General features: G+C 40.5%; 1 protein-coding gene and 1 long non-coding RNA gene across 2 annotated transcripts; one reads left to right on the forward strand and one right to left on the reverse strand.

Annotated features, from left to right (window-relative positions):
• Positions 1 to 7,223: 7,223 nt before the first annotated feature.
• On the reverse strand, positions 7,224 to 14,366 carry LOC149717406 (A.superbus venom factor 1-like). The gene is made up of 16 exons (XM_089838808.1): positions 13,852 to 14,366; positions 12,974 to 13,131; positions 12,731 to 12,907; positions 9,952 to 9,975; positions 9,817 to 9,887; positions 9,575 to 9,755; positions 9,331 to 9,518; positions 9,021 to 9,263; positions 8,782 to 8,958; positions 8,596 to 8,712; positions 8,211 to 8,474; positions 8,000 to 8,146; positions 7,813 to 7,942; positions 7,706 to 7,753; positions 7,576 to 7,642; positions 7,224 to 7,515 (listed from the first exon to the last, which is right to left on the reverse strand). Exons 1-16 carry the CDS (start codon positions 13,932 to 13,934, stop codon positions 7,389 to 7,391), a joined length of 2,202 nt encoding a protein of 733 aa, XP_089694934.1. The 5' UTR covers positions 13,935 to 14,366; the 3' UTR covers positions 7,224 to 7,388.
• Positions 14,367 to 14,662: 296 nt separating this feature from the next.
• Positions 14,663 to 15,512, forward strand: LOC149717407 (uncharacterized). The gene is made up of 3 exons (XR_016366769.1): positions 14,663 to 14,906; positions 14,968 to 15,081; positions 15,145 to 15,512. It is a non-coding gene; the product is annotated as an uncharacterized LOC149717407 (long non-coding RNA).
• Positions 15,513 to 17,084: the final 1,572 nt, after the last annotated feature.

Consider the following 17,084-nt stretch of genomic DNA (forward strand, 5'->3'; position numbering starts at 1 on the left):
AATTCTTTAGGAATTCTAGAGATAAATTTCCAAAGAAGGTATAAGGTTTATTTTCCAAAGAAAATCTTTAGGAATTCTAGAGATTAATTTCCAAAGAAGGTATAACGAATATTTTCCAAAGAAATTCTTTAGGAATTCTAGAGGTAAATTTCCAAAGAATGTATAAGGTTTATTTTCCAAAGAAACTCTTTAGGAATTCTAGAGGTAAATTTCCAAAGAAGGTTTAACGAATATTTTCCAAAGGAATTCTTTAGGAATTCTAGAGGTAAATTTCCAAAGAATGTATAAGGTTTATTTTCCAAAGAAACTCTTTAGGAATTCTAGAGATTAATTTCCAAAGAAGGTCTTGGGTTTGTTTTCCAAAGAAATTCTTTAGAAACTCTTGAGATCAATTTCCAAAGAACATCTAGGGAATATTTGCCAACGAAATTCTTCAGGAATACTTGAGATCAATTTCCGAAGAACGTATGTGGAATATTTTTCAACGAAATTCTTAAGGAATTCTTGAGATAAATTTCCAAAAGAATTCTTGAGATAAATTTCCAAAGAAAGTCTAAGGTTAATTTCCCAAAGAAATTCGATAGGAATTATTGAGATAAATTTCCAAAAAACGTCTATGGAATATTTTCCAACGAAATTTTTAAGGAAATCTTGAGATAAATTTCCAAAGAAGGTCAGGGGTTAATTTTCCAATGAAATTCGTTTAGAATTCTAGAGATAAATTTCAAAGGACCAGCAGATATATTTGCAATTATGCTTTACATATAATTATCTCAAAATATTTTACCGAAATTGTTTTGCTAAAGTTTTCCTGCATAGGCATTGACTTGATAGCTAAATAATTAAAGACGTTTCACAAAGGCTTGTCCCGTAGCTAAGGCTCAGCAATTGCTGAAATGGTTTATCATATTTACCTATTTTCGTGTTTTTTCCTTTAATAGTTCGTGAGGTGTTTATGCAAAGGATAAATTAAATTAAAAGTAAAATACACGTAACTAAAATCGTGATGTTTAGATTTACATGCAGGGAGTATAAGCTGGCAGTCGAAACTTTCGCTTTTGAAAAGTAAAATTAACCTAAAATTAATTATTTTGTGACATGTTTTATCTTTATTTCGAGCGTAATTAGAGTCCAAAATAAATATTTTTTTAAAAAAAATTGTAGATAAAATTAGGTTAAACGCGTTTCTGGTACCCAAAAAACTCTCAGTAAAAATACATGATTAAACTTAACAACAACATCTGTATCTACTGCATGGCCATTGAAGCCTCCAAAACCCCCTTAGTAACCCATACAATTGCACAAGATTAAAACTTTCTGCCGTTTACGGATGTTTTTAAGTAGATTATATGTCTGACTTTATAAGCAGTTTTGCACTGCATGCGAGAACTGCCCGTGCTATAAGGGGTGTTGTTCAGCATATTAGAACTGCACTCCCTGCATTGGGATATGGTTCTGCATGTGAGAACTATCCTCGTTTCTAGAGGGCTAAATTAATTTACCCCATAATCTTCCCTATATTTCCCAAGTTATTTCCCAAGAAAATTCAAACGTTATTTCCCAAGGAAATTAAAAAAGATATTTCCCAAGAAAATTCCAAAGATAATTCCCAAGAAAATTCCAAAGTTATTTCCCAAGCATTTTCCAAAGAAAAAGAGACCAATATTCCCCAATTTCCCTAAGAACTCCTTAAGGATTTCTAAAGAAATTTCCCAAGGAATTTTCTAAAGAGTTCTAAAGAAGATTTTTGTAAGGGTTAACACCCGAGACTATTATTATTGTTGTTGAGGAGGGTACGCGCCCTAGCACCGATGCCAAAGGCATATTGTGCATCCTCATATTCAGGCCTTGAATAGGCTCGTACCTGCAGCGTAGCGAAGAATTCGCTCCACCGTAATAGAGGAGACCCTCGAGGGTTCCAAAGTATGTGAATCAAAATATTCTAGTCTAAGCGAGGCGAAGCAGTCGCACTCGCAAAGTACGTGAGCGGATGTTTCTTCCTTCTCCTGACACGACCTACAGAGAGGGTCATCGGCAAAACCCATCAGATGGAGGTGCCTATTAAGCCGACAGTGCCCGGTCAAAAGACCGGTGGCCAGCCTAATATCCCATCTGCTGAGCGAAATTAGGTCTCTGGCACGAGACCTGCAGGGACCATTGACAAAAAGTTTAGTCTGTCTCTGGCCCTCCATGTTATGCCAGAGCTGGTTTTGTATGACAGTCAACCTGTCATGCAGACACCGTTTGACGTGCCTGTAGGGGATGGGGACGGCCGGCTCGGGCCCCAAGAGACTATACGAGAGAACACAAAATTTTCCCGTCCCCCGTCTGACCATCGCATTTCTCATAGTGGCTCTGTTATTCACATTTCCGTTCCCTTTCGGCGTTTCGCTGATGTTTCTGCAGTCTGCAGATCTAATACCCAAATTTTGCGCCCTTATTTTTCCGGCTTTTGCGCCCCCTTGAAACATTTCATGTCGGGCCAGGGCCCACCCTGCCCGACCCGTGCGCACGCCTGTGTATACGCGCTGAAATTATAGTGAAAAATATCAAGTCACGTTTTCTCACGCCTACTGCAAAATGACGACTTACGGTAATTTAAACATTTTTGACAATAGAACTGAACAGTGGTCGCAGTATTCGGAGCGACTAAACGCTTATTTCCTCGCGAACGATATTACTGACGCCAACATTAAACGCGCGATATTACAAACTGTTCTTAGCCCGGACACATATAGTCTTTTACGCGATCGTATTCGTCCAGCGACCGTCGCGTCTAAAACCTATGACGAATTAGTCGCGGCTCTCACCACGCATTTTGACCCAACGCCCTTGCGTTGCATCGCCCGACTTCGCTTTTATCGCCGTACTCGCTTAAACGGAGAGTCAGTTGGAACATTCATCGCTGCATTACAAGCCCTCACGGAACATTGTGCCTTCCAGAATCGCGATGAGATGATAGTTGACAAACTCATCTTCGGTATCAACAATGATACTATGCAACAAAGACTCATCGCAGAAGAAGAAGAAAAGAAGTCCATTACGCTAGCTAGAGCCACGGCAATTTTGATCTCCATGGAAAGCGCTAAAACAAGCCTTGGAGAAATGAAAACGACGGAACCCACACGAGAATTAACATCCGAGGTCCATCAAGTCATTGGAAAACCTCCATCGCATGGCAAGCCAGGAAGACACAAGAAACCTTCAACTAAGCGTCACCAGTCTACACATTTAGACAGCCGCGTTCGACCAAAGATCAAACCAGATCTTACACGTTGTCTTCGCTGCGCTGCGGAAGGACATAAGGGTCCCGACTGTCCTTGCCTTCAATCCACGTGTTTAAAATGCCAACGAAAAGGGCACATTGCAAAAGCATGCCTCAACCCACCTGATCCACATTCCACAAGAGTACAACAGCGGAGACCATATCGTTCTCATCATATCAATGACACCTCCTTGGCACCACTGGACGCTGCCCCTCTTAACGAATATCTACCAGACGTGTACCATGTGGATGACGTTTTGAGGACTGACCGAGACCACAGCGTCGTAAACCCATCAAACATTGACGAAAGTATTCCACCGCCCGATTCAGTCACGCTCGAAGTCAACAACACACCAATTGCCTTTGAAATTGATAATGGATCCGGATTCACCATGATTAAGGAGCAGGATTTTCGAACACTCTCTTCCGTATCCGAAATAACGCAATTTCCGGGCAAGTTGGAATCATACACGGGAAACACCATCCAGGTAGTTGGTCACGCCGTAGTCTCTGTTGTTTTTCGAGGTCGTCAGGCTCAACTGCCATTACTAGTCGTACGGAGCACAAAACCAAATTTGTGTGGTCGTAAATGGCTCTACTCAGTCCTGGACATTCTACCTTCGTTTAAAGCTCACCAAAGCAACACTGCCGAAGTGAATCAAGTTGCAACACAAGGAGACCAGCAGCTTAAAGAGTTATTGGAGAAACACTCTGCACTCTTTACACCAGGACTTGGAAAGTTACACGGCATAAAGGCAAGGTTGTATGTAAAAGATCATGTCAAGCCCGTCTTCTGTAAAGCACGCACAATCCCGTACGCTAGACAAGAAGCTGTAGCGACCGAACTACGCCGTATGGAAAGGGAAGGAATCATTACCAAGCTTCCCTATTCGGATTTTGCATCTCCAATTGTCATCGTTCAGAAGCCCCATGGAGGACTAAGAGTGTGCGCTGACTACAAATCCACTCTGAATCCTCAACTAAATATAGACAAGTATCCATTACCGCGTTCCGAGGACATCTTTACAAAACTCGCTGGTTGCCGACTATTCTCCAAACTCGACTTACGCGAAGCCTACAACCAAATAGAACTGGAAGAGGATTCGAAAAAGTACACCGTAATCAACACACCACTGGGGTTGTACCAATTCAACCGATTACCATTTGGAGTCGCGTCAGCCTCAGCAATATTTCAACGCATAATGGAAATGATTCTTTCGGATGTTAAAAACGTTACTCCGTTCCAAGACGACACCTTGGTGGGAGGCTCCTCACATGAAAATCATCTGAGGATTCTTGACGCAGTTCTTACCAAACTAGAGGCACACGGATTAAAGCTTAAAAGGGAGAAATGTAGCTTCATGCAGAAATCCATAGAATTCTTGGGACACAGATTGGACGAAAACGGCATACATCCGCAGGAAGCCAAAATTCAAGCCATAATGAACGCACCTGCACCTACAAATATTGAAACCCTACGCTCATTTTTGGGTCTCATTAATTACTATGCACACTTTCTCCCGGATAATGCAACAAGGCTTGCACCTCTTTATGGACTACTACACAAAAATATTGCTTGGGCATGGGACTACAAGCACCAGGAAGCTTTTCAGGCGGCTAAGGACGCTTTCAAATCATCGAACATCCTTGCCCACTACGATCCATCACGAGAAATATCCCTGGCCTGTGACGCATCGCCGTTTGGAATCGGGGCAGTTTTATCCCACCACATTGACGGACAAGAAAAACCTATTTCTTTCGCCTCAAGAAGCCTAACGTCCGCAGAAAAAAATTATTCTCAATTGGATAAAGAAGCCTTAGCAATCATTTTTGCCGTCAAGAAATTTAAAGACTATCTGTATGGCACTCATTTTACGCTTTATACTGACCATCAACCGTTAGTCACCTTGTTAGCGGCTCACAAACCTGTACCACAAATGGCTGCGGCACGTCTGCAACGCTGGTCACTGATTTTGGCCGCGTATTCCTACACCTTAAAGTTCCGGAAGGGATCGGCGAATGCCAACGCCGACGCTCTAAGTCGCTTACCGCTACCCACGCTAACCACAACGACGCCTGTACCGGCAGAATACGTTTTCGCAGTACGAAGCGTCACGGACAATACACCTATAACGGCGCGTCAGCTCGATGAAGCAACTCGTCAAGACGACACGTTGCGCTCTCTTGGAGTCTTCCTCAAAAATGGATGGCCTGCGAAACATACCATCCCAAAGGAGCTGCAACCGTATTACCGCAGAAGAACCGACATATCCAATTTCAACGGAATCTACTTAATGTCTAATCGCGTCATTGTACCAACCATGCATCGGGAACCAATGCTCAGAGAGCTACATCGTTCGCACATGGGTACTGTCCGAATGAAGGCAAATGCACGTTCTTGCATCTGGTGGCCAGGAATAGATACTGACATAGAGAAGACATCCCAACACTGTACGGCATGTCAAGAGCACGCATCATTACCACCCAGAACATACACACCATGGCCTCCCACCAATACACCTTGGAGCCGTGTCCACGTCGATTTCGCCGGCCCGATCGAAAACAAATACCTTCTCATTTTCATCGACAGTCATACCAAATGGCTAGAAGTATTTGTCACCAAATCACAAACGACTCAGACAGTGTTGTCACATTTACGAGACATAGTAGCACGTTATGGAATAATGCCAACTCTTGTATCCGACAACGGACCTTGTTTCGCTAGTGCCGAATTTGAAGCCTTCGCTTTGCGATATGGAATTCGTCATGTTACCTCAGCCCCATACCACCCGGCGTCAAACGGATTAGCTGAGAGGGCCGTACGCACGGTTAAAGATCATTTACGGAAAATATCACATCAAGAACTGAATTTCAAGCAACAAGTGGATTCGCTCGAAACACGCATAGCACACATTTTGCTACAATATCGTCGAACTCCCACAGAGTCAGGAAAGTCGCCAGCTGAGCTAATGCTTGGTCGGCAAATAGTATCAAGTTTGGATCTCTGCCATCCAAAATTCCTGATGACATCTGCGAATACGACTGCAGTACATAACAAGAATAAATTTAAACCACAAGACCCAGTCTACGTGCGTAATTATGGCAAAGGAAACAAATGGCTAAACGGTACCATCATCAGGCACATTGGACACACAATGTTTCTAATCGACACAGAGTATGGATTATTACGGCGCCATAAGAATCAGATACGACAACGCCCGCACTCTGATCATGTATCAAAACCCAAGCCAGTAGACGATGATCACAACGAATTTCTTTTATGGGGGTCAATAAATCAACCATCACCTCTTGCTGAAAATCACCATCTACCAGCTGAAACATCTCGTCGAACACCGGAAGCTGTCCCTGATCCAGCTCCCAATGCTATCCCAAACCAGACAGCGACCAAGGACCGTCAGGCATCCGACGAAACATCCCACGGGACACCTGAGACCATTCATGATCCATCTTCCAATGAGCTAAACCAAACGACTGCTCCACAAGCGACAGCAGCGGCTACTACCCCAATTGACCATGGACATCCTCGCACAGCCCAAACCTGCCTAGAGTCCACCGCACCAGTATCTGAACAGCCCCCTATTGTCACCACTCATCCGAGACCCCAACGAAAGAAGAAACGCCCAAGTCGATATTGTGACTAATGAACTCTAGGGAACCTATATTATTTTACACATAAGTTAAATGAACATTAACGAACTCAAGTATTAACAATATCTTAATAAGGTCTATGAACTTAAAATCTTAGTAATTCCTGTATAGTAAGATCAAACGAATCAGTTCTTTTTTTTCTCGTAACGAATTATGCCCTAGAGTTAAACAATGTAATTAAAAAAAAAAAAAAGGGAGGTATTGTCATGTACGGTAAAATAATAATAGAATGCTTATGTCAGGCCCAGAACAAATATAAGACAGTTAGCCTTGACCCAACCGTAAGGGGGAGCTCTGAGATAAAATAGATGACGTCAGAATACGAGTTGACATGTAGAGGTAGCTAAAGAGATATTGATCACTTCATGTACGGGCTTCCTTTGTAAACATTAGAATCTTAACTACGGACTGTTTATTAAGCTATAATAAACTTATTGATTTTATCTTAGTGTTATTACTTCGTGTAACGAACATAACAAATAGCCTCGCAGCACTTGAGGTAGACGCTGGCGCAACCTTCCTTGTCTTCGAAATCAGACTCTTCAAATCGACGGATAATTTCAGCTCTTACTTCACACGTTCTGCAATTAGCCACGTTCTGTTAAAACAGCTTCTTGAGATGTCCGATTCTTTTGACCCACCTTTTGTGCTTATCAGGTAACTTTCCCAACTTACAGCACTTTTCATTCCCTTGCCCATGTTCACGAGCTAAAAGAGGCAATGCACAAATCTTAGAATCGTAAAAACAAGAGGGTAACAACATTTATTAACTTATTTCTTCGCTGATTTCTCTCTTCTTCAACTTCCTTTCAAGACAACCTGATTGAGACGATTATTAATTTCATTTGTCTGCAATAACTAATAATAATAATTATTACTTTTCCTTTCGGTGGTCAAAGCCACTGTATCGGCGATGATTATTACGCCAGCGTTGGTCAGGACAGCGGCAGAGTCCAAGCCTCCACCTGGACCGCATCCAAGATCATGTTTCTCCATTTCGTTAAACATCTACAATGACAACTGTTGAATAAAAAACGAAAAATGAAAGATTAAAGCGAGATTTACCTTATCTCCGGTCAGTTTATCTTTGTTTCTTAAGGTGTAAACGGCGGTGTCCACAGCCAGAATTCCCACCATCGTGTTAGGCTTCCCTTTCACTTTCAAATGAACAACTTCACCCGGTTTTCTATCGTTTTCTGCTTCCAAAGTTATCTAGTAAGAAAAATCAATTCTTTAATCTGTACTTCGAAACTACAGTCTTATTTTTGACCAATACCAAACTGTTCGGTTGGCACACTTTCTCGACCGTAATCTTAAAAGAATCGGTTAAGAGATGGTTTCCGTAAACAGTGAAGATCAGGACACGTGCACTGGGAACCATATCGGGTGTCACTTTGAAGCTTAAACTTCTCTGAACGCTTTTACTAGGCCAATTACTTCCGGAAGCTAATATTTTTCCTTTAGATACGACCATGTAGGAAATAGGCTGGTTCATGCTTGGAGGATTCGTGTAGGTAGAGCGAGTAAATGTTCCTCCAACCTACGAAGAAGAAGGACGTACAACACAATCATAAATCATCAGATGTCAGATGTTTTGCTTAAAAGAATGCTTAGCATAAAAACCATTTTTCAAAGAATGTATGTAAATAGAAGTATCATACCTTGTACATAAGTCTATTAGCTTTACTTATGCCGATGTAAGCGCCATTAATTGGAGACTTAAAAGCATGAAGAGTGATTGTTCCCTTGGAGGGACGCTTATCTTTGACTGTTTCAACCTAAAAGTTATTTTTAAAATATTAAGGTTCAGGAATGTAGTGACCAGGAACTTTCAAGTTCAGACTTACTGTCACTTTCAAGTACTTATGAGAAATTTCAGTTCCTACGACGAAAGCGACCAAACCTTCTTCGTTTGATCGACCGCTTGACTCTCTAACCGATACCACGTTATTGTTATGGTCAAATACCGTGATTTCAACTTCAACGTTATTGGCAGGCTTGCCATGAACATGGGTAATTTGTGCCTAGCGGTATTATCGGTTTTAGAGAATATGCAATAATTGCGATTCCAGTCTTAATGACTTACTTGAACAATCGCATCAATCCCAGGCCTAAAATCGGACAAAGACTTCTGGAAACCTATGTTATAGGGGGTTGGGGAGAAGATAGTTTCGTCCGACGTTCCATTCTCTTTCGCGCCCGAAGAAAATTCGTAAACGATGGCTTCGACCAAGAGTCTAGCTCCACTGATACTGGGAAACCAACCAATCTTCTCGTTTGTTCTAATCTCCGAAGTACTGATTTGGCAAGTAGCTTCACCTTCGAAGAGCTACGATATTTGAAAAAATATAAATACATTCATGACAAATCGCAGAGTAACCAAAAATACACTTCACTTTTTTTGGTCCAATTGTGGCGAAATGTAAAGTATGTCCAGATTCCAATTTCACCTTCAGTTTGAAAACGGCATCTCCTTCGACATTTTTACCGTAAACGTATTTAGCCGAGGCTGAAACTTCGAACTTTTCAGTATCATTGAATATGACATCAGGACCCTTGACTTCCACTTGGTACTTCGGTGAAACTGTGCAGATGTCATGTTAGATAGAATTAACCATGTACGCGACTAGCCATTCCTACCATATTCCTGTATTTCGAACTTGACTGTCGTGTTGAGTTTGACCTTAAGGCCGTAGAGAACTGTAACTGACCATTCACCCAGTAAATAATATCCGGGTATTTCGTAATAGTAATTGTACATTCCGTACGAAGATTGTAGATCTCTACTGGGTTTCGAGTCCACGATGGTTCCTTGTGGGTTCTAAAATGCGATTGTTAAGTCTTTAAATAGAACTTGTTGAATAAGTTACTTTAACCGATACCCTTATCTGAAGAGTGAATGGCTCCTTATCCACCAACATATCCTCATTAAGTCTAATCAGTCTTATTTTAACTGAAATTGAATACTGATTAAGCTGTTAAGCCTAATTATTTTATTTGACGTTTGTGTTATCAACCTTCTTGTTTTGGTGTGTAAATGGGCTTATCAGCACAGGCGTGCGCAGGGTTTTCAGTAAGGTCGGGCCGCCTAGTTAATTTTGCGCCCTTACCCCCTTACAAAAATGTTCTTAAGAATTCCGAAGGCCATTCTTTGGAACCCTATGGAGCCCTTGGGATCATTTCCTAAAGGAACAATTCCCAAAGACTTTCTTTGGAATTTCCTAAAGAAGTCTTGAGACAAATGTCCAAAGAATGTCTTGAGATTATTTTCCAAAGAAATTCTTTAGGAATTCTAGAGATAAATTTCCAAAGAAGGTATAAGGTTTATTTTCCAAAGAAAATCTTTAGGAATTCTAGAGATTAATTTCCAAAGAAGGTATAACGAATATTTTCCAAAGAAATTCTTTAGGAATTCTAGAGGTAAATTTCCAAAGAATGTATAAGGTTTATTTTCCAAAGAAACTCTTTAGGAATTCTAGAGGTAAATTTCCAAAGAAGGTTTAACGAATATTTTCCAAAGGAATTCTTTAGGAATTCTAGAGGTAAATTTCCAAAGAATGTATAAGGTTTATTTTCCAAAGAAACTCTTTAGGAATTCTAGAGATTAATTTCCAAAGAAGGTCTTGGGTTTGTTTTCCAAAGAAATTCTTTAGAAACTCTTGAGATCAATTTCCAAAGAACATCTAGGGAATATTTGCCAACGAAATTCTTCAGGAATACTTGAGATCAATTTCCGAAGAACGTATGTGGAATATTTTTCAACGAAATTCTTAAGGAATTCTTGAGATAAATTTCCAAAAGAATTCTTGAGATAAATTTCCAAAGAAAGTCTAAGGTTAATTTCCCAAAGAAATTCGATAGGAATTATTGAGATAAATTTCCAAAAAACGTCTATGGAATATTTTCCAACGAAATTTTTAAGGAAATCTTGAGATAAATTTCCAAAGAAGGTCAGGGGTTAATTTTCCAATGAAATTCGTTTAGAATTCTAGAGATAAATTTCAAAGGACCAGCAGATATATTTGCAATTATGCTTTACATATAATTATCTCAAAATATTTTACCGAAATTGTTTTGCTAAAGTTTTCCTGCATAGGCATTGACTTGATAGCTAAATAATTAAAGACGTTTCACAAAGGCTTGTCCCGTAGCTAAGGCTCAGCAATTGCTGAAATGGTTTATCATATTTACCTATTTTCGTGTTTTTTCCTTTAATAGTTCGTGAGGTGTTTATGCAAAGGATAAATTAAATTAAAAGTAAAATACACGTAACTAAAATCGTGATGTTTAGATTTACATGCAGGGAGTATAAGCTGGCAGTCGAAACTTTCGCTTTTGAAAAGTAAAATTAACCTAAAATTAATTATTTTGTGACATGTTTTATCTTTATTTCGAGCGTAATTAGAGTCCAAAATAAATATTTTTTTAAAAAAAATTGTAGATAAAATTAGGTTAAACGCGTTTCTGGTACCCAAAAAACTCTCAGTAAAAATACATGATTAAACTTAACAACAACATCTGTATCTACTGCATGGCCATTGAAGCCTCCAAAACCCCCTTAGTAACCCATACAATTGCACAAGATTAAAACTTTCTGCCGTTTACGGATGTTTTTAAGTAGATTATATGTCTGACTTTATAAGCAGTTTTGCACTGCATGCGAGAACTGCCCGTGCTATAAGGGGTGTTGTTCAGCATATTAGAACTGCACTCCCTGCATTGGGATATGGTTCTGCATGTGAGAACTATCCTCGTTTCTAGAGGGCTAAATTAATTTACCCCATAATCTTCCCTATATTTCCCAAGTTATTTCCCAAGAAAATTCAAACGTTATTTCCCAAGGAAATTAAAAAAGATATTTCCCAAGAAAATTCCAAAGATAATTCCCAAGAAAATTCCAAAGTTATTTCCCAAGCATTTTCCAAAGAAAAAGAGACCAATATTCCCCAATTTCCCTAAGAACTCCTTAAGGATTTCTAAAGAAATTTCCCAAGGAATTTTCTAAAGAGTTCTAAAGAAGATTTTTGTAAGGGTTAACACCCGAGACTATTATTATTGTTGTTGAGGAGGGTACGCGCCCTAGCACCGATGCCAAAGGCATATTGTGCATCCTCATATTCAGGCCTTGAATAGGCTCGTACCTGCAGCGTAGCGAAGAATTCGCTCCACCGTAATAGAGGAGACCCTCGAGGGTTCCAAAGTATGTGAATCAAAATATTCTAGTCTAAGCGAGGCGAAGCAGTCGCACTCGCAAAGTACGTGAGCGGATGTTTCTTCCTTCTCCTGACACGACCTACAGAGAGGGTCATCGGCAAAACCCATCAGATGGAGGTGCCTATTAAGCCGACAGTGCCCGGTCAAAAGACCGGTGGCCAGCCTAATATCCCATCTGCTGAGCGAAATTAGGTCTCTGGCACGAGACCTGCAGGGACCATTGACAAAAAGTTTAGTCTGTCTCTGGCCCTCCATGTTATGCCAGAGCTGGTTTTGTATGACAGTCAACCTGTCATGCAGACACCGTTTGACGTGCCTGTAGGGGATGGGGACGGCCGGCTCGGGCCCCAAGAGACTATACGAGAGAACACAAAATTTTCCCGTCCCCCGTCTGACCATCGCATTTCTCATAGTGGCTCTGTTATTCACATTTCCGTTCCCTTTCGGCGTTTCGCTGATGTTTCTGCAGTCTGCAGATCTAATACCCAAATTTTGCGCCCTTATTTTTCCGGCTTTTGCGCCCCCTTGAAACATTTCATGTCGGGCCAGGGCCCACCCTGCCCGACCCGTGCGCACGCCTGTGCTTATCAGTTTGTATAAACAAGTAGCCAGAGTGGAGGGTGACCAAGACTTTATATTCTTTCCAATTTCCACCGGAATTGACCATCAAATACACATAATGGTGGTCCAAAGGTCCCGTTATGTTCAAATCTGGGATGTGTTCGGGTTTGACCGTTACAGTGAGGGTCTGGGGCACATCTGGACAGAGGAATTTTGACGTCAGAACATTTGCCTCACAAAAGAAACATGTCGCTCATAACACACCATTGACAACCCTTATACTCCGAGTGAAGAAGGTGTTCCTCTTTCCAGGGTAATCGGCTAAGCTAACGGTCACATCTTGAGTTCCTGAGTGAGAGTAGACTGCGATGGTTTCCTCTGCACCCAATCGAAAAGTGTTTGGTGCCACCACAAATGCATGCCTATAAAAATTATTGACCTTTTAAAAAGATCTCGTAACGTTATCAACAAGGAACCATTCGTCGCAAATTAAATTTATCAAAGCAATCGCATCAACTCTATTTTTTTTGTAGTTTGGATATCAGTAATTGAATAGCCCCGAAGAAGTCTTGTAATTCAACACTGGATATGATAAAGAGCGTTATTGCAAGTACAGACAACGGTCGTTCGCGACTTCAAGGTCGTGTATGTGTCCATGCAGTGATTCCTATTTCAAAGAGTTAATAATAATAAAGTCCGAACAGAACTTATTCGTTGTCGATTCGACCCCGGTGGTAAAGTTCTGAAAAAAGAGGAAGGCTGACCGCTCATTGTTAAAAAAAGCATAGAAGTAAAAGCCGTCTTTAGTTTTCAATAGGGACAAACTATTTTGAATTGGTTAACGAGAGGTATTCGTGGAGTGACATAGATGAAAACTCAACGGTTATCACGAAGTAACACTTTGTTTGGAGAGAAATGAAAGAAACTCTACAATAAGGCAAAAGGGTCTGAAATAATTTCCATTACGCGAAAAAACTGCACCAGTGGTGTGGCATCGAGTCTCTCGAGTTGTCCTGGAAAGCCTTCTAAGTAAATAGGGAATCTCAAACTTAATTATTTGTTCAACATTCCCTCGTTTCTGTCTCAACTATTAGCAAGTTTAATTAAGATTATTGGACTTGCAATATAATTCAAGTACTTACTGCGACTGAACTCGGTCGGTCAGTTCTAAGAGAACGACCAAGACACCAACCAAAGTCCATGAACATTTTACAGGGTTGACCATCTCTTGCCTGCGAAGAGAGGATAATTTGGGGCGAAAATCGACGCTATAGTTATATTTTTGGGTCCTAAGAACTTTTCGACTGTCCCAGTGCTTACACGGTGTAACTCTAAATGGAATAGCTCTATCTCAAAGAGGGGAAATTTTAATATCTTCAATTTCATCTAGAAATTTGATATCGTGTAAAGTGGACTTCTCCAGTTAAAATAAATACACTAAAAACCTAATAAGATTATGCAAACGTTCGCAATATATTTCGTTAGTTCCCTGTTTCTCTTGCCAAGAAGAGTGAGATCTGATTAGCGTTGAAACGTATATCCCAGGTTGATATGGTTTCTTAAAGAGGAAGTAATAATTGATCCCGCAATCGTTCGAGACTTTAGACAACCTTTGTTATACATATCATAAGTTTATAAGATATGTTCCTTAAGTACTTACTTACTGGGAGATAGTTAGTGAACGACAAGCGAGAATCGACTACACTCGGTTTCGCAGTCCATCTTCCCATTTAGTCTGTACTAAGACTTTGACTACGCCTGACCAGGCGTCGCTTTACGAGAATCTATGACGTTTTACCTACGTCACTTCAAGACAAGCTCTCGGTAACGAGCGACAAACTTATGGAACCCATAAACTTATGTACATACGCTTCTGGTTTTTTCTATCATTGTAATAATTGAATATAAGCGTCGACAGATTCATGGTTCTGGTTGTAAACGGTGGCTAAATGTCTTAAAAATGTTTCGACTTGAAATCGAAATTGAACCGTATGTGGAACAAACAGAAAAATGCGTTTAAAATGCGAGTACAACTGAGTTAAATAAAATCATTTTATGCTGTGGCTATTATCAACACTGATATTTATATAGGTAACAGTGATATAAGAAGAACAGTTGAAATCAAATTTCAAAGAATCGCCCCTTGAAAGTCACGGAATCGGCCAAAGTGAATCTCTCGAAAATTAAAGTGAAAAAAGTAAAGATGTTCATTATTAATCGAGTGTTTAGACTCTTTCTGAAATTCATCTTTCTTGCAGGTTAAATACAATTACAATATTATCGCAGTCAAGGGAATGTTTTTAGAACGACCGTCCATCAGACATGAGAAGTATTTCGTAGTCTGCCCTAGAGAATCAAGAAAAACTATTATAGTAAACTTTGTCCGCATTTTTGTTCACGTGGGTTTGCTCTTGACGATCTAACGTTATTGGAAGGTGTTTCAGATCACGAAATCTGTGCCCAAAAATGTATGCAAGAGGGAAACTTCTTTTGCCAGTTCGAATACATCACATAAATCAAGTGTTCTTCTGATTTGCACCATTTACGTCGGCAAGTTCTCAACAATTATGGTAAATTAATATTAACTGCTGAAGTTAATGTTTTGTTCGTCATTAGCTAAATACAGTACGGAGTTCGCGGTAGATTCGTTTTAATCGAGGCGAAAACGTTATCAGAAAAAGGGGCCACCATCGAAAAATGAGAGAAACTTTGCGTTGATGCCGGAAGTAATTGTAGGTCTATAAATTACTGTCCGGACACGCAAAGGCTGTCAACGAGCCGATGCGATCTCAATACCTTGTCCGAACAAGATGAGGCGCAAACCTGTTCGTACTATTTAAGTAGGTCGGACTTACCTGCAGTAGTGTCCGGAAAATACTTTCGGTAGAGAGAAATTATGAAGGACCGCACTGATCCGACGTCCAGAACCACGGGATTCATCAGTTGGACTCGTATCTTCCGGTAAGCAACCTGAAAGCGACCAATTTCCAGAAAGACTATTAACTATTTAACAATTTATTCGTTTGTGCTGGAAAGTTCACCGGGGACTCATTTGCATTAATATTTGTGGGAATTGGACTGGGGATTGCCGGCTACGTCGGAGCTGCTTGGTACAAAAATAACAGACAGAAACCAACCAAAGTTGGAAGAAAAAGGCTTAACATGTGTTATTTATAAAAAATGAAATAAAACCGGGTAAAATATCCCGTAAAATTAAAGCATAGCGCGGTCGCTAGAAAATGGGGACAATTGTAACTAGATGGCGCGCGAAGCGCAGTTGGAGAGGCGGGATTTATACGTGCATGCCTCTGGCCTTGATCTCTGATTGGCCAAAAGTTTCATAGATGGACTGGTAACTGTAACTATATTTTGTGGAGTTTTAGAGCAGCGTAAAGGGTCCATTTTATGTGTGTTTCAATGGTTCTTGTTGTTTCGTTCCCAATTTCAAATCTCGCGCAACGTCCAACGGACGGTTGACACGGTTTTTACCTCTCCGTGTGACGTAGTCCAGGAGAGGTTCTGTAACGGCCGTGTCTGTGTGTGTGTCTGTCTGTGTGTGTGTCTGTCTGTGTGTCTGTCTGTGTGTGTGTCTGTCTGTGTGTCTGTCTGTCTGTCCGTTGTTACACCCACGTGACCGCGTTCGCAGTTTGCGTATCGGAGCAAACGTGTTCGCCATTTCCGAACTGCTTTCACAGTCACGGAAATGGCTCCTCTACTTGAGTTCTCACACCACCATCTTCTGGTCTTTGTCCATCCCACACGGACACCAGTCTGTTCTTACTGGCTTCTAATCACCACCATCTTCTGCTCTTTGTCAATCCCACATTGACACCAGTCTGCACTTACACTGGCTTCTAACACCACCATCCACTGGTCTTCCGTCTATTCCACATAGACACCAATCTGTATCATTGGCTTCTACTCCATTATCATCGTTTGGTTTTAGGATATACGCGGCGATCAGCTAGGGTTACGAGAAACGTCTAGCCTCCCTAAGGTGGGATCGCCACCAAAGGTTTTCGCAATTGCGCTTTTTCCTTACTATTATAATGGAAACGAATCGTATATATACCCCAAATTTGAAAAAAGCGGGCAAGAGGGGTACCCTTAACTTTAAACGTCAATATTAGCAAAGTTTGAGAAGATAATAGGTATAACTTTATTTTAAACGATTTAACTATTATTAATGTTAATTATTGAAGATTAAAATAATTAAAAATAATTATATTTATTTAAATATTAAAGATAAACCTCTGGTGCAAAGAGAGAGATTATCATTGCCTCCTATATCTACCAAGGCCCGTGCATGCGATATATTTCCTTCATTGCCTCTTATATCTATCAAGGCCCGTGCATTGTGATATATTTCATTCAT

The sequence above is a fragment of the Phalangium opilio genome, unplaced genomic scaffold, assembly GCF_054372755.1.
Source record: "Phalangium opilio isolate 3A_F unplaced genomic scaffold, DU_Popi_V2 ptg000003l_1, whole genome shotgun sequence".
In the NCBI taxonomy this organism is placed as follows: Eukaryota; Metazoa; Arthropoda; class Arachnida; order Opiliones; family Phalangiidae; genus Phalangium; species Phalangium opilio.

What these genes read in the sequence shown, in the direction of transcription:
- LOC149717406 (XM_089838808.1), bottom strand. Translation starts at nt 13,934, where the DNA reads ATGGTCAACCCTGTAAAATGTTCATGGACTTTGGTTGGTGTCTTGGTC. An exon ending in GAGTATAAGGGTTGTCAATG is followed by an intron (nt 12,908 to 12,973) that starts GTGTGTTATGAG and finishes TCCTCTGTCCAG; the next exon opens with ATGTGCCCCAGACCCTCACT. An exon ending in GGATTGATGCGATTGTTCAA is followed by an intron (nt 8,959 to 9,020) that starts GTAAGTCATTAA and finishes TAATACCGCTAG; the next exon opens with GCACAAATTACCCATGTTCA.